Consider the following 24,558-nt stretch of genomic DNA (forward strand, 5'->3'; position numbering starts at 1 on the left):
TGGGTTTATATTAAAGCCTGTAATACTGTACTAGGCCATAGCTGCAGCAAAGCATTATATAAACTTCTAGTTTGTTGGGCTTTTTCTTTTACAACTGTTACAAAAATAGCTTTGAATTTAATTGCCCACACCAAAGAATGAAGATGGTGATGTGCATTGATGCAGAGTACATTATGGAGGCTTTTAAACCTTCCAAAAAAACTTTCCAACAATGCAGAAGTTCAATGCTTAAAGCCTTGTTTAAATGACTTCACATTTCAAATGCCATTCCAAGCCCTATAAGCAAGTTTATATTGCACTCACTAATTACATAAGCAATAGGAATACACCACCCAGAGTCACTCGACAGTCCTTAGTTTGCAAAACTGAGTAAATGTATCTCTGAAGGTACTTTTCACCAGGCAACAGTGCCCCTTTAAACCCACACAGTGTTGGGCAGAAGTGCAATGACACACGTTATTAGTGTCAACAGGGCAGCATCTTTCATTTCCAAAGTGCCCACAAAAGGCTGGCAGGGCACCAACGGAGCTTTCACAACACCTCACCATTTGTGCTTGCCAGGAAAGCAGTGCAGAAGTAGAGGGCAGGGAAAGAGTTCATACTTTAATCATCAGTCTAGATCCTGTACAGTACAAAAAGTTTCAACAGAGCTTGCGTAGGAAGGAGAAAATATCAGCTACGGTTCAACAGAAACTTGCATTTATATCGCACCTCTAATGTCAAAAAGATCCCAAAGCACTTCAGAGGTGTAAAAAGCGGACACTGAGCCAAAGGAAGGAAATATTGGGAGAGGTGACCAAAAGCTTGGACCAAGAGGTAGTTTTTAAAAAGAGGGTCTTAATAGCTGGTGGCGGAAGAGTTTAGGGAGAGAATTAGAGAGCATGGGCCTAGGTGGCTGAAAGCAGGACCATCAGTAGTGGGGTCAGGGAGGGGAGGATGCACGAAAAGCTGGAGTCAGAGGAATGGAGAGTTTTTTTGCAGGGGGGGGGCGGAAACGACATAGGGCTTGAGGAGGTTAGAGATGGGGAGAGACAAGGCAATAGAGATTTAAACAACAGAGTGACAGTAATGGCCTCCTGTGTGTTGTAGAATTATATGATTCTAATCCAATGTAGGTCAGCAAGGATAGGAATGAATGGTGAAGGATAGGATACCGGAAGCAGTTTTGGATGAGCTGAAGCTTACAGAGGGTGGAGGACGGAAAGCTAGTCAGGAGAGCATTGGAATAGTCGAGTCTGGAGGTAAAGCACGAGGAGGTTTTCAGCGGCAGATGGGCTGAGGTGTAGATGGAGGCAGTCAATGTTACAGAAGGGGAAGTAGGCCGTCTTTATGATGGAGAGGATATGGGGTCGGAAGCTCAACTCGGGTCAGATAGGATGTAGAGGTTGCGAGCAGCCTGGTTCAGCTTGAGACAGTGGCCGGGGAGGGGGATGGAATCAGTGGCTAGGGTACCAAGTTTGTGGTTGGGGCTGAAGATGATTGCTTTCATCTTCCCAATGTTTAGCTAGCGGAAATTGCAGCTCGACCAAGACTGAATGTCAGACAAGCAGTTTGATAATACAAATGCAGTGGAGGGGCTGAAAGAAGTGGTGGAAGTAGAGAGGAGGAAGCTGACCCCAAGTCTGTAGAGGACGATGCCACGAGGCAGCACGTAGATGAGGAAGAGGATGGATCTCAGGATAGATCTTTGGTGAGAGAACGGGAAGAAATGCCATTGCAGGAGATGCTGTGTCTGTGATTGGTGAGGCGAGAGTGGAACTAAGCAAGGGCAGTTCCACCAAGCTGGACAACAGTGGAGAGGTGTTGGAGATGGACGGTGTGATCATCCACGTCAAGGGCTGCGGAGAGTAGAGGAAGACAAGCAGGGATAGTGCACCACAGTCACGGAGAAAGTCCTGCTCCTGATTACTACCCAGTGCTAGAAAGTGTGGACAGCAAGTGAAGCCAGGTTTGGATTGAATTGGGATGGCATCCTTGGTCAAATAGCTTCACTGACAATACACACACATATGAAGAATAGCCGCATGGGCAAGATACCAGAGGGCTACCTGCACCCACTGAACGGGACTCCAGCACTCGCCTATGACTCAAGGACAGATGGGGAGAAAACCAAACGAGAGAACTTATAAAAGATGGCCCGTAATACTAATCTTGGAACAGCACAATTTTATGCTTTGTAAACATTAACAAGGCAACTAGTAGACATACTGTAAAGGATAATTAATTCTTCTCTGAATATTTTAAAATTTATGTGTGCAGTTGTCATGTTCATTCCTGTAATCGGCCGGAGCAACATGTCTCAGGTACAGCAAGTATGCCTTAAATTCTGCCGAGTTTTTCTTCCCTCCCATTTTGTGTCTACTATTTCTACTGTACTATTAGGCGGCATTTGGGGAAGGAACAAGGCTTAAACTTGCCCCACACCTGCAGGTAAGAACCAAGAGTCATGGCCAATTGTTCAGAATAGCCACGGTAGGTTCCAACTGACACAATAAACCTGCACAAAACACGAATTGGAGACAGTAGTAAGCTTACTGTGCAATTGCGTGAGGCATCCCCATGGCAAAGAACCGTACAACCCAATAGTAATGTCAATGCTTGAAGGCGGAGAGATTGGTATAAACAGAAACAGTTTTAACACAGGATGCCTCACACAAGGCCCCAGGGCAGCTGCAGTTCACTCAACACCAACTTGGAGTTCACCCTAATCTTTCCAGCTTTGTGTTTTATTATTTCATGTGAATTAAGTTTGATGCCAGATCTTGGGCGATTGAAGGACTCGATTGCCAACAGCTACTGGTTACCAAATGGACAGAACACACTACAGAGCTGTGAACCAAATATGATTATTCAAAGAGGGTTTCTAGCTAGTGAGACAGACACATCAATGGAGATTACCCCCTCAAGTTGACTAGAGACAGAAGTGAAGGTTTTATTCCACACCAGCTGTAAAACTTTCATTCCAATATGCAAAGATTTTCAAACTGGAATCCCTGGAGGCAGATGTCTGAATTTGAGATATTTCCACACTGTATCTGTTGCTGTGTACATTCTACTTTACGTCAGTTAATTCGAATTTTTGAACAAAAAGTGACTAAGTGTCAGCATGGGTAGCACCCTCGCCTCTTGGGTCAGGAGGTTGTGGGTTCAAGTCCCACTCCAGGGACTAGAGCACACAAAAAAAACAAAAAAAAAAATCTAGGCTGACACCCCAGTGCAGTGCTGAGGGAGCGCTGCACTGTCGGAGGTGCCGTCTTTCAGATGAGACGTTAAACTGAGGCCCCGTCTGCTCTCTCAGGTGGACGTAAAAGATCCTGTGGCACTATTCCGAAGAAGAACAAGGGAGTTATCCCCAGTGCCCTGGCCAATATTTATCCCTCAAATCAGTATCACTAAATAACTGATTAACTGGTCATGATCACATTGCTGTTTGTGGGAGCTTGCTGTGTGCAAATTGGCTGCTGCGTTTCCTACATTACAACAGTGACTACGCTTCAAAAAGTACTTCATTGGCTGTAAAGCGCTTTGGGACGGCCGGTGGTCATGAAAGGTGCCGTAGAAATGCAAGTCGCCTTTTTCTTTGAATTAGGAGAAGATGTACAATATATCTTCTGCTTTCCTTTTGGAAGTTAGGGGCCCATGAAAGTGCGTCAATATTTACAGAACATCCTCCACAAGCAAGACTTCAAAAACCATACTAATAAAAGGAGCCATATGCTCTGCCACCCATAGCTACAACAGCGATTCTGCCACCCAGAACTGTCCCCATGGCAAATTCTAGCTCAGGGGTAGGGAACCAAATAAAGCCAAACCACAGAGCACTTCTGCACCTCCTCCTCATTTTATACCACATTTATATTACAGAACTGCTTCCAGGGGGACCAGTTATGTGATATAACCCACTTCACATGGCAAATCTACTCTGCTCACACTGCGGAATGGATGACTGCATGTGTGCAAAATCATCTTTGGCAGTCTGGCCTGGATATTTCTGATGTCAGAGGATGGATTATACAGGCTGGCAATGGTAAAAGCACATTACTGACCTGTCTGTATGAGCCGAGAGGTCAGCCCTTCCCTAGGCAGGTGTCAAAACGGGGGCACTGACCTAAGCATTTACAGCTGTTTATATTCCGCACCGGCAGCACTCAGTGATCAAGAGATAGCTCCCAAGGACAGAGTGTTGGTGTCGTTGTATCTATTGTGCAGTAGAGATGTCCAAACTACGGCCCGTAGGCATATCGAGCCCAGGTAACTCAATTCTATCTGTGCTTATATTTCGTACACGCTGGTTAGCCCTGGTCGAAGTTTGTGTTACTGCAAGTTTGGAAAGGGCCGTCTTTAGCACTCTTGCTTCATTGGTTAAAGCAGAACTCCTACATGTGTTAATGTCCGCAGCTTGAGATACAGGCAAATTCATGGGAATATGGAGGTCAATTTTACATGCACCCATGGAGCTCCACAGTATGAAGCAAAGTCAACCGCTGCTCAGAAACAAGATGTTGCGTATACAGGAAGCAGAAAGATCCAAAATAGAAGAAAACAATTAGCAAAACTAAGCAATAAGAATTTAAAAGTTACGTCAATTCTTATTCTTGGACACAGCAGTACAGGAAGATCAAAATGTGCTGCATCTGGGGACTCTCTCCTGGGACAGTCATGAGAAAAAAGTGCAGCAGAATGGGTTTTAATTTTGCTCGGGGGATGTTTTAATTTAATCATTAGCAACATGTAAATACAAGAGACTGTGTGTGTACGCTCTTGTACAGTCAGTAGGAAAAGGCCATTTCCAGCAGCAAAATTCAAAACAGGCAGATGGTGACAGATGGTGAGAGGGGCAAACAATGTCGTAGAGAACAGCAGTACAAAAGGGAGTCCTGGCACGGTGGTGGCAGCCTCTTTTCGTTACCTCTTGACCGCTTTGTTTTACCTTCCGCCCCCCTCCCCAAACACCCACCCCCCCGCAAAAAGAAATGCTGCAATCAAATTTGAAATAACGCAAGATAAATCCTGATTTCTTAAAGAAACTATTAACAAAAAATGTTGGAGTGCATTACGAGGCTCTCAACCAAAGACGTCAGAGGTCACTAAGCACAAGAGTGAAACCTGAGTGGCTTAGGCCAGAGAGGTTTCCTTTGTGTAGCTGAAATGGTCTTTCGGAAGTTAAGACAGTGTCAATATTTGCAAAGGGTCCCTCACGTAGATAAGTTTGAAAATTCGCTGCTTTAGGTAGCCATCTGGATTCAGAGTTAAGTTGTAGTGTTATCCAGTCTAACACAAATTACATACCAATCATTTTTACTAATTGAAAATTAAACATTTCTTTGTGGTTTGTTAATGAGGCAGGAAAACGACTACACAAACACTTAAGAATAAGAAATAGTAGGCCATACAGCCCCTCAAGCCTGCTCCGCCATTCAATATCATGGCTGATCTTCTACCTCAACTCCGCTTTGACGCCTGATCCCTACATCCCTTGATTCCCCTAGAGTTCAAAAATCTCGATCTCAGCCTTGAATATACTCAACGACTCAGCAGCCACAGCCCTTTGGGGTAGAGAATTCCAAAGATTCACAACCCTCTTATGGAAAGTGGCTGCATACAATTCAGGCGTCAAACTGAAAAAAGAAATGGTGGCTACAAGTTGAATGAAAAACACATTCTGGAGTTTTGCAACTATACTGCTGCTGCTGCTCTTTGTTGCACTACATGTCTACATGCGATTTAGGGCAATTCTATGGCGCTAAAAGGACATCCATATTAGGGTTTGGTTAAAAAAAATTAATACACCATTTAAAGTAAAAGTAGATCCATAGAATTAGTAAACTAGCAGCATTTTCACCAGATTACTTAGTATAGTGGTATCGTCCAACCAAAAAAAAACTTAAGTCAACACATTTCAAATGTTGTGCAACATGCTTCGTATATGATGCTTTTCGTTCATCCGAACTTACGTCCGCCATTACCAGTAGTACACCCTAATGTGATACAGCACAGAATCTCCGCCTCCTCCTCCGCCTTTAGGGTGCCGTGGGTGGAAATGGGCAGCTAATGTTCCATCGGTGTCTACTGCCCTCGGGTATCTCACCTCTATGGTCATCAACACACAAGCATAGACAGCAGCAGTCTACTCAACTTTAAACACACACCCACTTAGGAAGGGCACTAGTTAGTGTTTTGTAGACAGTCAAGAGCTTACATTTGCATAATGCCTACAGAGCAAGAAGCCATCCCATGGGTCTTCAAATAGGAGAGAGGTGGATCGAGTGGTTGAGGATTTAGGTAAATTGGCCAAAGGAACAGTTAAAAGAGTCTGCTGCGGTTGTGTAGCAAATCAAATTTGAGGTGATTATATAATCCACGAGGCTTTGCAATGATGTCCAACTGACTGGGGCTGGGCAGAAACAACCTGTAATGATGTATATAAAACTGTGTGGTGGAGTGGGGTATGCTAACACTTTTCAATAGTAACCACATTAAAAGGCGTCAAGACATATGGACCGATGTGGTCCACACACTGTCAAAGAGTCAGACCTGGGCTTACACTGACAATTCTACATGTCAGCTTTGCAACCTCACCAGGCACTTTAGGTGGAGAAGTATCATCACTACTTCTGGTTCTTTGCAGCAGATATGTTGAAAGGCACAATTCTCTAATTTAGTGAGTGCTACTCCAAAAAAAAAAAGAATGTCTAAAAAGTGCATCAGCAATGAGATGAATAACCAGCAGATCTGATTTTGATGGGGTTGGTTGAGGGAAGAATTCCTTGCCCTTCTGCGACTGGTGCCATGGGATTTTTCACATTCACCTGAACATTTAGCATCACATCCAAAGGACAGCACCTCTGCCAACGCAACACTCCTCGATGCTGCAACAAAGCTACTATACAACTTCCCATTTATTTCCGCTACACTGTTTATTACATTATGCGGCAAGTGTTGTTAAAGTTAATAATTGCTTTTGTTCTCAGTTAAAACTGATTTTGTGATCTGATAAACCATCAGTAGGATCAATAAAAATTTCAACCAGAAAATTTCAAAATAAGTAGTTACAAAACAAAGAATTATTCTGAAAAATGCCTTCAATGCACTTATATAAGCAAGACTAATCGCATTAGGAACTCCAGCTGTTAAACTACCCAACTCTTACTTTGTAGTACAGCGAGATGCTGTACTTAAAATGGAATTGCAATCGGTCAGTCTCCATAGCCACCTGGTGGAACTGAAGCAGAACAATACAGACAGTATCTGAAGCACTTTATGCCAGTCAGATTATGCAGGTGAACTGGGTTTGAACTCCGGCAGAGGCTACAAACTGGACGATAGCAAGAACACTGCCGCTATGTGCTCTCTCTCTCACCATTCCTTCCCTGACCCTCCTCCAGCTCAAAAGAGAAAAAAAGTAAACCCAAAAATGTATGTCCATTTTTGGCATTGGACAGCTCAAATGATTTATTCCTCAGTTTAAACAACTGACCTCCTGAGCAACACAAAAAGTTCACATTTTACCCTACCCCACAAAATCTTAATTTGTCAATAGTTACAGTAGAGACACATACATAGAGTTTGGCAAACCTATCGGTTGTGAGGGGCAGTGTGGCGCAGTGGGTCAGCACGTCGTCCTTCCACACCCAGGACTCGAGCAAAACTGCCCCTTTAATTAGGCACTAAAGTTACCGTTTGAGAAAGGTCACCAGGATGGCTGGTATGGGATATGGGACAATGCAAAAGAGGCAGAATAAGGTTAAGGCGTATTGTTGGAACATGTGTAGATGAGCTTTACTTCAACACTTGCCTGTACTTGGTGCTGGCACTTGGTTGGAAAATGTTCTATTTCCCACCATTCACTTCCCTCACCTTGAGCATAAAGACTAATTGTTTTTTTTAAACTAGATGTTACCTTTGGGCCTCAAAAAACTGGACAAGATCACAACTACAATATTGCAGGGCCCGGAGAGTCAGCTAACCAGGCAACACCTATTATGTGAAAACCAGAGTACTTATTGGGGTTCAAATGTATTGTACACTAGAAGCTGTACTATAATTGCATTCATGAACCAATAACGTGTAGCATACAATCTACAGAAAGGATAAGTTATGTTACAAAACAGCAACACCAAGAAGCTGAGATCAATATACCAGCGAAAGATTTCATAGTCGACCCTCCTTTCCATTTTCTTCCCACCACTGGTCAGGTGTTGGCAACGAATTTAAAAAAGCCAGCATTCCCCCATGGTAATGCTCACAGTAACTCGTGGCATGTAAAACTCAGGCGTGTTACACCATGTAACCTATTCTGCCAAAAAAAGTGGATTCTGTCTCTTTAAGGTTACAAAGTCTGACTGTCGTTAAATAAACTGAGGCTGGAGTTCATCAGAGCGTAAATGTTTGGTAAGGGCTCCCTTCAGACCGGCGATTACAAGTGCATGTCAGAAGGTTGTTACAGAAGCAAAACAAATCAAGAGAGAGAAATTTGGATGTGCTAGATGCATCATTTAATATATTAATTGATTGAGTTGATTAATCTCTTTCCCCCAATCCAATTTTCAGTCTGTGTCCACGAAAAGTATTTTCTACCAGCACTAACCTAAACTATAAGTTGTGGATCTGATTTTCTTCTTCACTTTAAATTCTTATGATGCAGAAAAACAAATAATCAGCCAATATGATGAATGTCTTGCAGGCCAAATGTGAACTCCGCTTGTTTTTCCAAGTACATGTTTACAGTGAAAGGTTCAATGAAGGTGGTGAATGTTTACAGTGTATTTACTTAGTGTAAACATTCAAATGCTGACAGCCACACGTCCCAGTATGCAAATCTGTGTTGCAATATCTTTCCCTCGCTTATTTCTTCACCAAATCACTGACCACTGTTTACAGCAGTTTATCCAAGGTGCAGCCTCCACAGCGGCTCAACTGTTCCGTTCCAGTAATACACTCTAACCCTCCCCAAGGAGAAGTTTCTCTGCAATGCTGTCGCTAGCGTTTCAGCACAGCATAACATTATCACTTGAATTATGAAAATACCATCAACACAATTATACAATTTGTTCTTCCAAACGCACCCAACAGGAGCATTGAGCGGTGTAATACTGGACTCTGATTAGATTGGTCACTGGTGAAGTTGGGAGCAATCTGAGGTAATGGAAGGTCAGCTCTGACCTCGGAGTCAGAAGGCTATGGGTCCAAGCCCTACTCCAGGACAGGAGTACATTATTTAGGCCGACACTCCAGTGCTGAGGAAGTGCTGTCCTTTGGAAGAGAAGTTAAACCCCGCCGTATCCATCTTGCAGTGGTCCAGGAAGATGTTAAAAGAAAAGACTTGCATTTATATAGCGCTTTTCATGACCTCGGGACGTCTCAAAAGCGCTTTAAAGGCAATAAAGTACTTTTGCAGTGTAGTCACTGTTGTAATGTAGGAAACACGGCAACCAATTTGCACACAGCAAGCTCCCACAAACAGCAAAGTGATTATGACCAGATAATCTGTTTTTAGTGATGTTGATTGAGGGATAAATATTGGCCTGGACACCGGGGAGAACTCCCCTGCTCCTCGAAATACTGCCCTGGGATCTTTTATGTCCACCTGAGGGGGCAGACGGGGCCTCGGTTGAACGTCTCATTCAAAAGACTGCACTTCCGACAGTGCCGCACTCCCTCAGTGCTCAAGTCTCTGGAGTGGGACTTGGACTCAGGCGAGAGTGCCGTCCACTGAGCCACGGCTAAAAAAAGAGAACAGGGAGACCTCCTGGTGTCCTGGCTAACAATATTCCTCATTAACAAAAACCGATTAACTAGTCATTCATCTTAAACCTGTTTGTTGGGTTTTGCGGTGTGTAAAGTGGCTTACATATGTATATGGAGATGTTTCAGACCACTACATAAATGCAAACCTTTTAGGAATTAGGGGAACACAAGAAGCATTTTGGCACACAACAGTAAGGTGTATGAGGCTACATTTGATTTGATTTGATTTTCTCCAGTATACTAGTATAATGTACTGTAACATTACTACCAATACACTAAATAAGCTTAGGACATACTCAACTCACAATGCCCTGCAACAGCCACCTGACAATCAGTGCTTATACTTAAAGCCAACTCAAGCTACATCAAATTAGGTGAAACAAAAACAGCCCAACATTTACACAAGGCTGATTCTCTGGCCTGACACACATTTGCAAACCAAGCCAAGTCCTGTAATACATTTAAAATAAAAACAAAATAATGCCAATCATGTTTCACTTGGATGGTCCTAATTTACAAAAGCGCTCATGCATTTCCTCTTTGGTCCAATTCAGTTTGACTTCACGATTGCAATTCATCACCCTTTCCATTCTAACAGCAGCGCTGGCTTGTTTTACTGTAAATAGTGAAATTAAATGTTTCATCTTGCAACACAAGCATTTCCATGACTGAATAAAATGGCATCCTGGAAAGTTTTAGGTTTTGATAACAAACTGCTGCATATTTCCACCAGCTCAGTTTTCATTGATTTGGAGACGAATGTTTAACTCTCACTCTGCCGAAAAAATATGAGTGATTGCTGTCAACTTCACTAATCCTGAACACAAGAACTTGCTGCCAAGGACTTGAAAAGGAGAATCGTGTCTATGGTTAAACATAGCACAAAATGCAATATTACAAGACACTGCATTGTGTTAAGATGCCATTAACCCGCTCAAGGTGAATCATTTCATAAGTACAAATTTCTTCATGTGGATACAACAACTTGCATTTATATAGCACCTTTAACGTAGTAAAACGTCCCAAGGCGCTTCACAGGAGTATTACAAGACAAAAAATTTGACACCGAGCCACATAAGCTGTAATTAGGGCAGGTTGGTCAAAGAGGTAGGTTTTAAGGAGCGTCTTAAATGGAAGAGAGGCAGAGAGGTTTGGGCAGGAAATTCCAGAGCTTAGGGCCGAGGCAACAGAAGGCATGGCTGCCAATGGTGGGGCGATTATAAATCAGGGATGCTCAAGAGGGCAGAATTAGAGGAGCGCAGATATCTCGTTGGGGGGGGGGGGGGCGGTGTTTGTGGGGGCTGGAGGAGATTACAGAGATAGGGAGGGGCAAGGCCATGGAGGGATTTGAAAACAAGGTTAAGAATTTGAAATCGAGGTGTTGCTTAACCGGGAGTCAATGTAGGTCAGCGAGCAGAGGAGCGATGGGTGAACGGGACTTGGGTGCGAGTTAGGATGACCTCAAGTTTACGTAGGGTGGAATGTGGGAGGCCAGCCAGGAGTGCGTTGGAATAGTCAAGTCTAGAGGTAACAAAGGCATGGATGAGGGTTTCGGCAGCAGATGTGCTGAGGCAGGGGCAGAGACGGGCGATGTTATGGAGGTGGAAATAGGCGGTCTTAGTTATGCCGCAGATATGTGGTCGGAAGCTCATTTCAGGGTCAAATATGACAACAAGGTTGCGAACAGTGTGGTTCAGCCTCAGACGTTAGGGAGAAGGATGGAGTCAGTGGCTAGGGAACAGAGTTTGTGGCAGGGACTGAAAACAATGGCTTCGGTCTTCCCAATATTTAATTGGAGAAAATTTCCGCTTATCCAGAACTGGATGTCGGACAAGCAGTCTGACAATTTAGAGATCGTGGAGGGGTCGAGAGAAGTGGTGGCGAGGTAAAGCTGGGTGTCGTCAATGTACATGTGGAAACTGACTGTGTTTTCGGATGATGTCACCAAGGGGCAGCATGTAGATGAGAAATAGAAGAGGGCCAAGGGTAGATCCTTGAGGGACGCCAGAGGTAATGATGTGGGAGCGGGAAGAGAAGCCATTGCAGGTGATTCTCTGGCTACGATTAGATAGAGAAGAATGGAACCAGGCGAGTGCAGTCCCACCCAGCTGAATGACGGTGGAGAGATGTTGGAGAAGGATGGAGTGGTCAACAGTGTCAAGACCATCGTAGTTTGACTAAATTCGGACAAGCTGTTCCAAAATCAAATACAAACCAGATAGTGGCAACCAAAGCTGTTGGGTGCTTTATTTTCCCTCCACTTTTTCCCCTCTACTGAAGTGGCCAAATTTTGTTAAAGTACATAAACTTGGGTGCCATCAAGACCTCACTCAAGTAGCCATCCTGCGTGTGCAAGCCTGGATACTGTCAGCAGGAAATTTGACCATGGAGAACAAAGCCAAGCCAGTCCTATTTTCAACTAACAATCTCACTCATCCATTTTCAATCAGGGAGCATTGGTCAACAATTAGGAGTGGGAATTGTGCCTAATTTTTTCACCTCGCTAACCCAGGAGTATTGAGGCCAAATGTAGCACCCCAACTAGGGTTGGCAACTCTGGTTGGACATATTCCTGGAGGTGTCACATTACCTCCTGCTTCCAACCACAAGAGTGAGCCATGGCTCAGTGGGGAGCGCTCTCGCCTCGGAGTTGGAAGGTTGTGGGTTCAAGTCCCCACTCCAGAGACTCAAGCATAAAAATCTAGGCTGATACTCCAGTGCAGTACTGAGGGAGTGCTGCACTGTCGGAGTTGCCATCTTTTGGATGAGGCATTAAGCCGAGGCCCCGTCTACCCGCTCAGGTGGGTGTATTAGATCCCATGGCACTATCTCGAAGAGCAGGGGAGTTCTCCCCAGTGTCCTGGGGTCGATATTTATCCCTCAATCAACATCACTAAAACAGATTATCTAGTCATTATCACATTGCTGTTTGTGGGAGCTTGCTGTGCGCAAATTGGCTGCTGTGTTTCCTACATTACAACAGTGACGACACTTCAAAAAGTACTTCATTGACTGTAAAGCACTGGGACGCCCGGAGGTTGTGAAAAGCGCTGTAGAAATGGGAGTCTTTTTTCTCACCCTGCCCAATATGTCCACCCTTGCGACACCCTGCCTCCCTGCGTCAATTGGAAAGCAAATAGACTCTTCACTACCCAATTGGATGATTCTTGCCCTTCAGTCAAACAGCCTCCCCCCCCCCAACCATGTTCAATATTTTTATAACTAGTAAGCAAAAAAAAGTGTTCAAAAAATAAAATAAAATCAGTTTTTTAATGCCCCTATTATTTTTCTCCCGGGTTTTTGCTCGCAGCAGTGTCCTGGAGATTAATTCTTTTTAATTCCTGGAGGGCTGGCAGCATTAACGCCAACTGCTGTCAAAGGTGAAATTCGCTAATTCAAGAGAGAGCAGGAAACAAACAGGAGATCTTGTTGCCTGGATGATTCAAGGCACTAGGACCTACGAGCAGGATTTCTGGTTTTTGTACTCATTGTTCAAACTACAATTAGATGCTTCCCCTTTCCTCGTGGTGAACACTCACATATGAATAATGGCTGGATGAGCTATCAGAGGATGCTGTGCTACCTGCAGGACAGCAAGGAGTCAATACCTTCCCATCAAGAGGGAAGTGAAAAAATTGGTGAGAATATATATATTTTTTAGATTTAAAAAAAAATGGGTATGCTGTACCAATTAGAGATGAGACACAGGCCTGCACCAGTGAATCCCCTCACAATGAGGTTCCAGTTAAGTGATAACCAGTCATTTCCCCACGAGTACGGGGGGAGGGGGGTGGATACTGGGATAGCCCTTGCTTTCACCAAAAGTTAATGTGCTGAATATCAGTTGTCAACATCCCACAGCCAGACAACTAACGATGGCTCAGAGACATGGGTGTGCGGCAGGAGACGATCACTCAGATAGCAAGGCTGCAGAGCATTTGAAGAGAAAAACTTGGATCTCAAGCAGACAGATGAAAAAGAAATGTGAGCCTGCCTCCAATTTATACCAGCATATGTCAAGACCAATGTCAGCACTAAACCAACACCAACTCGCCATTAATTTTGCCAATGCTGACCTTTATTTGACAACAGAAAACAGCAGAAGACATTAGGTGAGAATTCCAGAAAGCAGTCCTCATGTATAAGCCACGCTATTGGGAATTAGAGTTGACCGATTTTACCCCGTGCAGGTTTTGTAATGGGATTAACTGATTTACTATAAACCATTGATTTTAATAAAAGGAAAAGTTACAGGGTCAGCAATAAATCTTACATGCCTATACTAGCTTCAATACAGCTGATGTCAGTATAATGGGACTTACTGAGGCTGCATTTACACTCTAATTCCAGAGTAGGTGCAAAGATACTACAGTTAAAGCGTAAATGCAGAGAAGCCCTGGAAAAGGGAGTTTTGCTGCTTTGGTGAGGACCTGACTTCCAATTTATACTATAACTTTCCTGTTGGTGCAAAGATTGTATTATTGCTCAGTAAACGCCTGCAATGGTTATATCATGAAATTAGGTAAACACTGTTATCCCTTTTTAGGCTGCATTTATACAGCTACTTTTGTGTCACTGTAAAATGGTTTTGGGTACACACAAATGCAAAAAAGTGATGGTATAACTGAAAAGACAACCGTGAACATGAAAGCTCTGGTGCACAAGCGATCCTCCATAAGAACATAAGAAATAGGAGCAGGAATAGGCCACTTGACCCCGCGAGCCTGCTCTGCCATTCAATAAGATCATGGCTGATCTTGGGCTCAGCCACTTCCCTGCCCGCTCCCCATAACCCTTCACTCCCTTATCTTGCAAAAATCTGTCTATCGCCACCTTAAATGTATTTAATGACCCAGCCTCCACTGCTCTTTATGACCCTCAGAGAAGAAATTCCTCCCCGTCTCAGTTCTAAAAGGGTGACCCCTTATTCTGAAACTATGCTCCTCCCCCCCCCCCCCCACGAGTTCTAGATTTCCCCACGAGGGGAAACATCCTCTGCAACTACCCTGTCGAGCCCCCTCAGTATCTTATGTTTCAATAAGATCACCTCTCATTCTTCTAAACTCCAATGAGTATAGGCCCAACCTGCTCAACCTTTCTTCATAAGTCAACCCCCTCATCTCTGGAATTAACCTAGTGAATTGTCTCTGAACTGCCTTCAATGCAAGTATATCCTTCCTTAAATAAGGAGGCCAAAACTGTACGCAGTACTCAAGGTGTGGTCTCACCAACACCCTGTACAGTTGTAGCAGGACTTCCTTGCTTTTATACTCCAACCCCCTTGCAATAAAGGCCAACATTCCATTTGCCTTTTTGATTACTTGCTGTACCTGTATGCTAACTTTTTGTGTTCCATGCACAAGGACCCCCAGGTCCCTTTGAACTGTAGCATTTTGTAATCTCTCTTCATTTAAATAATAATTTGCTTTTTTATTTTTCCTGCCAAAGTGGATAACCTCACACTTTCCCACATTATACTCCATCTCCAAGAGGCCGTCCAATACCAATTCGAGTTCCCAAACAGCACAGCATAAATTCAGCCCTCGAGTCTGTTTGTGAATCTAGACTACTATCATTTTGGTCATAATTGAAGCTACAACTTCATAATAAACTATATGATCCCATCCTTGGGTAAATGACTGAAAGAGAGTCATGTGTTTGATTTTTTTTTTTTTTAAGTTACCATAATCTTTTTGGGGATGTCAACTTCATCACACTCCCAAAGTTCACCTCAGAGACCCGATTTAACTTTACCTACCCTCAACTCCAAGCCCATCCACTGCCCTGGTTTTCAACTTGAATTACCATAAACCACTAAATTATTCATATGGCACATGAACTTAAACACATTTAAGGTTTAGTTTTAATAGATCATATAACACTGAAACATATATTTCTGTATAACATATGGACCCGACCGAATGTGGAACTACACACTATTCTTAGTCATGCACTCATTAGATGCAACAAGAACTTGCATTTATATAGCGCCTTTCACGAACTCACGACGTCCCAAGACGCTTTACAGGCAATTAAGTACTTTTGACATGTGGTCACTTTGTAATGTAGCAAATATGGTAGCCAATTTGTGCACAGCAAGGTCCCACAAACAGTAATTAAATAAATGACAAGATCATCTGTTTTTGGGATAAATGTTGGCAAAGATACCGGGGAGATCTCCCGTACTCTTCTTCAGAGTGCTGTGGAATCTTTTACGTCAATCGGAGAGAGTAGACGGTGCCTCGGTTAAACTTCTCGTCCGAAGGACAGCACTCCCTCAGTACTGCACTGAAGTGCCAACTCAGATTGTGTGCTCAAGTCTCTGGAGTGGTGCTTGCACCCACAACCTTCCAAGGCGAGAGTGCTGCCGATGAGCCAAAGCTGACAGAGAAGATCATTTTTTTGAGATTATACACCAAAGGACTTGGACTATTTACCCTCAACTGCATAAATAGACTTGGGAAATCAATGTGAGGAGTGAGATTTGCACCAACACATGCAACTGCAGGTTATTTTTCCAAGTGAGATGCGTCAGTTTTTTAAAAAATGACTGAGAATTAAAACCCTAAAACTAATATGGCATACTTCAGCTGGCAAGTTGTTGTTTTGATCAATTCTTTCCCTTAGGGCATGGCGTATTAGCGCTGGGAAATGAAAGATATTACCAATTTGAGCACCCAGTGTCACAGCCAAGTAAGGTACAGCACAGTTCCGATGAATGGTCATTGACCTGAAACTTTAACTCTGATTCTCTCTCCACAAATGCTGCCTGACCTGCTGAATGTATCCAGCATTTTCTGATTTTATTTTAGGTACAGCACATATTAGTTGCAGAGCAAAGCTCTCTCTGCACTGCCCCATCAAGCACTCACTCCCTAGATACCACTGTCTGTAGCAATACATTAGGGTTTCTTGATGGATGAATTAATGATGGGCCAATTGCTCTTCCTTATCTGCAATTATCTTGTGATCACATCAAGAGGGAAGAGCAATTGCAAACCATTCAATTTTCTACAGGAAGGGAGCAGAACCCTGTAACAAGGAAAAAGTAAATGTCCAGGGCCCCAAACACTCCTTCCAGGTGAAAGAGTGATTTACTTGTACTACTTGTAATTTAGTATACTACATTCGCTGCTCACGATGCTGTCTCCTCTACACTGGGGAGACCAAACGCAGATTGGTGACCCCTTTGCGGAACACCTCCGTTCAGTCCATAAGGGTGACCCCGAGCTTCCGGTCACCTGTCATTTTAATTCTCCGCTCCACTCCCACTCTGACCTCTCGGTCCTCGGCCTCTTACACTGTTCCAATGAAGCTCAACGTAAGCTCGAGGAACAGCACCTCATCTTTCGGTTAGGCACTTTACAGCCTTCTGGACTCAACATAGAGTTCAACAATTTCAGACCATAACCTCTGCCCCCATCTTTTTTCCCTCTCTCTCATGGCAGCTGCCAATCAGTCATTGCCATTTACATTTCATCTAGAGCCATCTTTTGTTTCTTAACCTGTCCCATTACCATCTCCTTATGTCTTGCACCATCATCCCTTTTGTCTCTTAATCTCTCCCGCCTTCCACCCTATCAATGACCTTCCCTTTCGTTCTTTCCTCCCCTCCCCCTTCCCGGCCCCTGCACTTGCTTAAAAACCTGTTTCTTCTCCAACTTTTTCCAATTCTGACGAAGGGTCATCGACCTGAAACGTTAACTCTGTTTCTCTCTCCACAGACGCTGCCCTGGCCTGCTGAGTATTTTCAGCATTTTATGTTTTTATTTCAGATTTCCAGCATCCGCAGTATTTTGCTTTTCAAAAAGTAAAGGTTATTTGGGCAATTTCAACACGACACTCGTCAGGGTTAGAATACAACTAAACTGCAGTAGAATGGCGTCGTATAAAGAAGGGGCGCTTCTATTAAAGCAGTCTCTTGGTAAAAGTTGGTAACATAGGGTGAGATGAAATGGGTGGGTGGAGGCTCGTGTGGAGCATAAACACTGGCATGGACCAGTTTCACCAAATGGCCAGTTTCGTGCTGTAGACTCTCTAATTCTATGTAAGGGTAACCCACTGCCCCCTAGAGCATGCTAGCCGTGCATGGGACCCATACCACAAGGGAGACATCCAGAAGTTTGAGTCTATCCAGAGAAGTGCTGCTTGATTCTGTATGAACGACTACCAACAGACCAGTAGCATTACTGCAATGCTGAAAACTCGAGTGGGAAATGCTGGAGGAGGGACTCTGGACTCCACTTGATGTATCAAATTATCAGTGGACAAACTGGAATCAGAATGGAAAGTGTGCTGCAACCTGCATGGAACAGATCAACAAAAGGGAATAGCCAGAAGTTAACAAGATGACTGGTCAAGACAGACATATGCAGGTTCAGCTTTTTCCCCCACGAACAATTGTCAACTGGAACCAGTTAGATAACAAAATAGTAACTGCAAGCTCAATAGGCACATTTAAACTTGAACTGAAGAATTTGAATGAGTAATTTCACTATTGCACTCGCCCAGTGACCTCGCTCCTTATAAAGTTGGCAAAGTACAGCTAGGCTGCATATGCCAGCTCAACAGAGATGAGAAAAGACAAGTAAGGAGCAGGTGGTGGCTGCACCAAAGCCGCTTCTCACACACCAACAACACTCGAAGCTCGACACCATCCAGGACAAAGCAGCCCACTTGATCAGCACACCATCCACCACCTTAAACATTCACTCCCTCCACCACCGGTGCACCATTTCTGCAGTGTGTAACATCTACAAGAGGCACTGCAGCAACTCGCCAAGGCTTCTTCGACAGTACCTCCCAAACCCGCGACCTCCAACACCTAGAAGGACAAGGGCAGCAGGTGCACGAGACCACCACCACCTCCAGGTTCCCCTCCAAGTTACACACCATCAGATTTTCAAAATATATTGCCGTTCCTTCATTGTCACTGGATCAAAATCCTGGAACTCCCTACCTAACAGCACTGTGGAAGTACCTTCAGCCAGTGGCTCAGTGGGTAGCACGCTCTCACTCGCCCGAGTCTGAAATTTGCGGGTTCAACTCCAGAGACTTGAGCACAAAAATCTAGGCCGACACTCCAGTGCAGTACTGGGGGAGTGCTGCACTGTTGGAGGTGCTGTCTTTCGGATGAGACATTAAACCGAGGCCCCGTCTGCTCTCTCAGATGGATGTAAAAGATCCCATGGCACAATTTCGAAGAGGAGCCGGGGAGTTCTCCCCGGTGTCCTGACCAATATATATTTTTTTAATATTAGTTTATGGAATGCGGGCATCGCTGGCAAGGCCAGTATTTATTGCCCATCTCTCAATCAACATCACTAAAAACAGATTATCTGGTCATTATCACATTGTTGATTGTGGGAGCTTGCTGCGCACAAATTGGCTGCTATGTTTCCTACATTACAACAGTGACTACACTTCAAAAAGTACTTAATTGGCTGAAGCGCTTTGGGATGTCCGGTGGTCATGAAAGGCACTATAGAAATGCAAGTCTTTCTTTCACCCCACAGACTGCAGCGGTTCAAGGCAGCAGCTCACCACCACCTTTTCAAGGGCAATACAAAAGAGAATTGACTAAGTACCTGAAGGCAAAAATTTGCAGGGCTAGGGGGAAAGGGCAGGGGAGCGGGACTTGCTGAAGTGCTCTTGCAGAGAGGCCGGCACGGACTCGACGGGCCGAATCGCCTCCTTCTGTGATGTAATTATTCTACGATTCTATTAGGGATGGGCAATAAATGCTGGCCTTGCCAGCGACGCCCACATCCCACAAATGAATAAAAGAAAGATGAAGAAGGGGAGGGAGGAGGTTTGCATGGAGCAGAAAAGAGCATTTCTATAGCGCCTTATTAATAGATTGGGAGACGGGGAAGTGCAACGAGACCTGGGTGCCCTTGTGCACCAGTCGCTGAAAGTAAGCATGCAGATGCAGCAGGCGGTTAAGAAGGCAAATGGTATGTTGGCCTTCATAGCAAGAGGATTAGAGTACAGGGGCAAGGATGTCTTGCAACAGTGTACAACCCCAACAGTGACAGAGACTGTAGGTCCCGCATTGGGCTCATCAATCACCTGAGAACTCATTTTTAGTGTGGAAGCAAGTCATCCTTGGTTCCGAGGGACAGCCTAAGAAGAAGGAATGTAGGAAACGCAGTAGCCAATTTGCACACCGCAATCTCCCACAAACAGCAATCTCCCACAAACACAATGTGATAATGACCAGATAATCTGTTTTAGTGATGTTAATTGAGGGATAAATATTGGCCCCAGGACACCGGGGATAACTCCCCTGGTGCTCTTCGAAATAGTGCCATGGGAGGGCAGACAGGCACTCGGTTTAACGTCTCATCCAAAAGACGGCACCCTCCAACAGTGCAGCACTCCCCTGGGAGTGTCAGCCTAGATTTTTGGGGGGGCTCAAGTCTCTGGAGTGGGGACTTGAACCCACAACCTGCTGACTCAGAGGCGAGAGTGTTACCCAACTGAGCCACTCCAAGCCATGCATGGACCAGTTTCTATGCTGTAGACTCGGTGTAATTCGATGTAATAAGGGTAACCCACCGCCCCCCTGGGATAGCAGGCCCTTCCCTCTGTCTGTAAGGGCCAAGCGGCGGCGGCGGCGGCGGCTGCTGCTGCTGCTCCAAAGCCGCTCAGCACACACCTCCAGGCCCGGCCTTCACCACCAACCAGGGCCGGAGGAGGCCCTGTTAAACATCATTAACTCTGAGCGGAGAGCCGCGGCTCGACTGCACCGTCACTCACTCACCCTTCACCAGCGACTCCTCCATAAAAGTCGGGCAGCAGCTGACGAGCAACGCGCTGGGAAACTCCATTCCGACTCGGCCCGCCGCTGACCTCTCACCCTAGCAACCGCCCGGGTCAAAGGCGCCTTATTTCCAACGAGGCCCTTAACACTCTTTCCCCTTAGCAACCGCCATAAACATATCATGCAAACGCTTATAACTGAATCTATCGGATTTAAAGCCTCATTCCTGAACTAAAAATTTTATTCATTCTTTAACTGGCTTCATTTTATTTTCCTCCTGGCAGGCTGAGTGAGGAATGTACCATTTTGCTAACAGAGGGAGATGCTGGTTTTAATCACGTTCCAGTATACATACAAAAACAAAAAGAACTCTATCGGATTTTTCTCTTAACATAGAAAATTTACACTAATGTAAGTTGCTTGCAAAACTATTGGATGCAAGCGCGAAATTTCTTCTTGTGCGCTGTGAAGGTCTGTGTTGTTCTCCCCTCTTCCCCCTGTGGTAGGGGCTGTGTTCGTTGCTAGGGGAACCCACGCTGGCCTGGAGGATGACAACATGCAGAAGGCAATGGAGAGAGTGTGAGAGGCGGCAGAAGCTTTGCCCAGAACATGGCAGGATACCTAGCAAACAGTAGCACTGACGTGGGAAACATATTGGTCCAGGTACTTCAATCTTCTAATGCTTTAAGTCCTTTAATTGTTAATTGAGCTCAATGTTGTGATCTTGCCTGCAAGGGTGCTGGAAACAGATTCAATAATAACTTTGGATAAATAATTGAAGGGGAAAAATTTGCAGGGCTAGTGGAACTAATTGGATAGCTCTTTCCTGGCCAATATTTATCCCTCAATCAACATCACTAAAACAGATGATCTGGTCATTATCATTTGGTGTTTGTGGGAGCTTGCTGTGCGTGAATTCACTGCCGCGTTCCCTGCATTACAACAGTGACTGCACTTCAAAAGTACTTCATTGGCTGTAAAGTGCTTTGGGCTGTCCAGTGGTTGTGAAAGGCGCTATATAAATGCAAGTCTTTTTTTTCTTTTTTAAAGAGCACAGGCCCGATGGGCTGAATGGCCTCTTTCTGTGCTGTCATTCTATGATTCTATGTTGTAGGCTTTACTGAGTGTGTACCAATGGATTGACCATTTCATCACCCAGGGTATGCTGTTTCATAATCAAAGGAGCATGTAGTGCGCGGTGTATTATTATTTAATAACTGGTCAATCTCCAGTGGCATTGCACATGGGGAGTGATGACAATTATCGTCTTAAGGTGAAAGTGGGGTTAGAGAGCAGGGCCAGGGCATGCAGATGTAATTCAGTACCCAATTTAAATTCATCTACTCTTTTTATTTTTATATAATACTTTGATATATTTTATTTATATACTAGTTAATCTCTGGAGGAAGTGAAGACTAACTGCAGTCTTCAGATGAAGATGGTTAGAGGATGGGGATCATGATGGGGATCATTGGACGAGGGGGCACATACATAATTCAGTCCCCATTTTAAAGCCATTAATTCTTTCCTTATTTTTATTTAATACTTTGATAAAACTACTGCAGTGTTGGAATCAGAGAAGTGGCTTAAGTTGGTGGAACGCAGCCTGATAAAGTTTGAGAACCACTAATATGTATGTTTGGATTTTTACTTGGTAAATGTCATAATTTTAATTTTAATCAGCTATTTCTGCAGTCACTCTGGTGGAAGCAGATTCAATAATAACTTTCAAAAAAGAATTAGATAAATACTTGAAAGGGAAAATTCTGCAGGGCTATGGGGAAAGAGCAGTGGAGTGGGACTAATAGCTCTTCCAAAGAGCTGGCACAAGCTCGATGGGCCAAATAGCCTCCTTCTCTACTGTACCATTCTATGATTCTACATAGCATTGATGTGTCAGCTGTGGCTCAGTTGGTAGCACACTTGCCTCTGAGTCAGAAGGTTGTGGGTTCAAGTCCCACTCCAGGGACTTGAGCACATAAAGCTAGGCTGACACTCCAGTGAAGTGCTGAGGGAGTGCTGCACTGTTGGAGGTGCCGTCTTTCAGATGAGACGTTAAACCGAGGCCCTGTCTGCTCCCGGGTGGATGTAAAAGATTCCATGGCACTATTTTGAAGACGAGCAGGGGAATTCTCCCCGGTGTCCTGGCCAATATTTATCTCTCAACCAACATCACTAAAACAGATTATCTGGTCATTATCACATTGCTGTTTGTGGAAGCTTGCTGTGTGCAAATTGGCTGCCACGTTTCCCACATTACAACAGTGACTCCACTTCAAAAGCACTTCATTGGCTGTTTGAGACGTCCGGTGGTCATGAAAGACGCTGTATAAATGCAAATCTTTCTTTCTTTGCAGTACAGGCCGAGGAGCTGCAGTGCCCCACTGGCAGGAGGGTGTAGTTACAGCGTGACAAGTTTACATAAACTGATACCAGCATAAGTGCATAAAAGTGCATCTTTTACCATTCATAATGGTAAAAGATGACACAGAAAGTGCACACAGATGTAAGATGTTTAATATATTATAGATGAGGGAAAAGTTTATGTCTCAGTAGCTCATCTTGATAGGTGGAAAAGGATTGTCTTTAGGAAAGCTGTCTGCTGCTGCTGTGGATCTGTGTTTAGGCTGGACTGTTTCTTTGAAGTCACAAAGCCAAATTGCTCTAAGTAGGCACAGTTTGAGGTCAATTCGAAGCGAGTTGGTCTCTAGATTGGCAGCTGCTTTTAAATCCCAAGATCCTCCTCTTAGAGCAAGCCCACGTTATCAAAGTTAGAAGAAAGCAGCGAGGAAATAGTGTCTTTGTCTTTTTTTTAGATATATTTCAAACGTAGATGTAGGCTGGCTATTTAAAAGAACTCTCCAGGTAGTCTTGCTGGAGATGATTTCCTCTGTGCATTATTTGTAGTAAAATCATTAGTGGGTTTTTACAAACACATTTCTAATTTCGCATTACCTAGTGCTCAAAGGAAATCTCCTGCTATTTGGGAGATTGGCAGCAAATTGGCCGCATTAAACTGTGCATTTGGCAATGATACGACCAGCATCAAAAGTGCAGGTTTACACCAGCAAAGACACATTAGTATAACATATGCTAGAGATACAAAAGCACTTTATGGGATAACTCATCATTTCAAGGGAGTATGGGTATAGTTTGGATACTGTTACACAGCTACATCCAAAGACCGGCATTTCTTGATAGGATCTGTTATAATAATGCCACATTTGAGCACCGTACCTTTACACTGTTTGCTCTTTAGGTTCAAGAGGATCTTCAGCAGCTGAAGCAGCAAATCTCACACCTACCGATACATGGCCATGCAGCAGCAGTGGACATTCAGACTCTTGAAACAGCCATACAAAGGACTGAAAAGGGCCTAAAGGTTAGTGGAACTGAAGGTGCTTCTGCTGGTTAATAAATAAATAATAATGAATAAATATTAGTTCATCGTAATAATAAATAATAAATGTAAGTTGTTCTCCTTGGAGCATAGAAGGCTAAGAAGAGATTTGATAGGTGTTTAAAATCATGAAGGGTTTAGATAGAGTAAACAAAGAGAAACTGTTTCCAATGGCTGAAGGGTCGATAACCAGAGGACACAGATTTAAGGTGATTGGCAAAAGAACCAGAGGCAACATGAGGAAAAGCTTTCTTACGCAGCGAGTGGTTAGGATTTGGAACGCACTGCCTGATAGGGTGGTGGATACAGATTTAATAGTAGCCTTCAAAAGGGAATTGGATAAATACTTGAAGGAGAAATAAATGCAAGGATATGGGGAAAGAGCCGAGGAGTGGGGCTAACTTCTTCTTCGAAGGAACTGCCCCAGACTCGATGGGCTGAATGGCCTCCTTCTGTGCTGTACTATTCTATGATTCTATAAGCTATGTATGCTTTGGAACAGAATTAGTGGCCAGGATCATCTCTGGAAAAGAAGAATAAATACGTTGAGCCATTCTTTCTGTTCGTAAATGTGATATTTTTGAATAAGAGGCATGAGTTTTGCTTCCAGACAGGACCTGGCACCTTGTGCTGCACTAAAAGGCTT

At 44.1% G+C, this 24,558-nt stretch overlaps 2 protein-coding genes across 4 annotated transcripts in view; one reads left to right on the plus strand and one right to left on the minus strand.

Annotated features, from left to right (window-relative positions):
• Nucleotides 1-20,663, minus strand: part of aagab (alpha and gamma adaptin binding protein) — a 38,642-nt gene extending 17,979 nt beyond the window's left edge. For both annotated transcript variants that reach the window (XM_085968442.1, XM_085968440.1), the window contains exon 1: nucleotides 20,513-20,663. In XM_085968442.1, coding sequence (XP_085824568.1) covers nucleotides 20,513-20,579 — 67 coding nt within the window. In that variant the 5' untranslated portion in view covers nucleotides 20,580-20,663. The remainder of the gene's footprint in view (nucleotides 1-20,512) is intronic.
• A 108-nt stretch (nucleotides 20,664-20,771) lies between these two features.
• Nucleotides 20,772-24,558, plus strand: part of iqch (IQ motif containing H) — a 178,074-nt gene continuing 174,287 nt past the window's right edge. The window contains exons 1-2 of one of the 2 annotated variants that reach the window (XM_085968436.1): nucleotides 20,772-21,175; nucleotides 23,772-23,894. In XM_085968436.1, coding sequence (XP_085824562.1) covers nucleotides 21,122-21,175; nucleotides 23,772-23,894 — 177 coding nt within the window. In that variant the 5' untranslated portion in view covers nucleotides 20,772-21,121. Of the gene's footprint in view, nucleotides 21,176-23,771; nucleotides 23,895-24,558 lie in introns of those variants that run through there. The other variant, XM_085968437.1, reaches the window with a different exon arrangement.

Source organism: Somniosus microcephalus, chromosome 27 (assembly GCF_052327205.1).
Source record: "Somniosus microcephalus isolate GS21.2 chromosome 27, FLI_Smic_1.0, whole genome shotgun sequence".
Taxonomy (NCBI): Eukaryota; Metazoa; Chordata; class Chondrichthyes; order Squaliformes; family Somniosidae; genus Somniosus; species Somniosus microcephalus.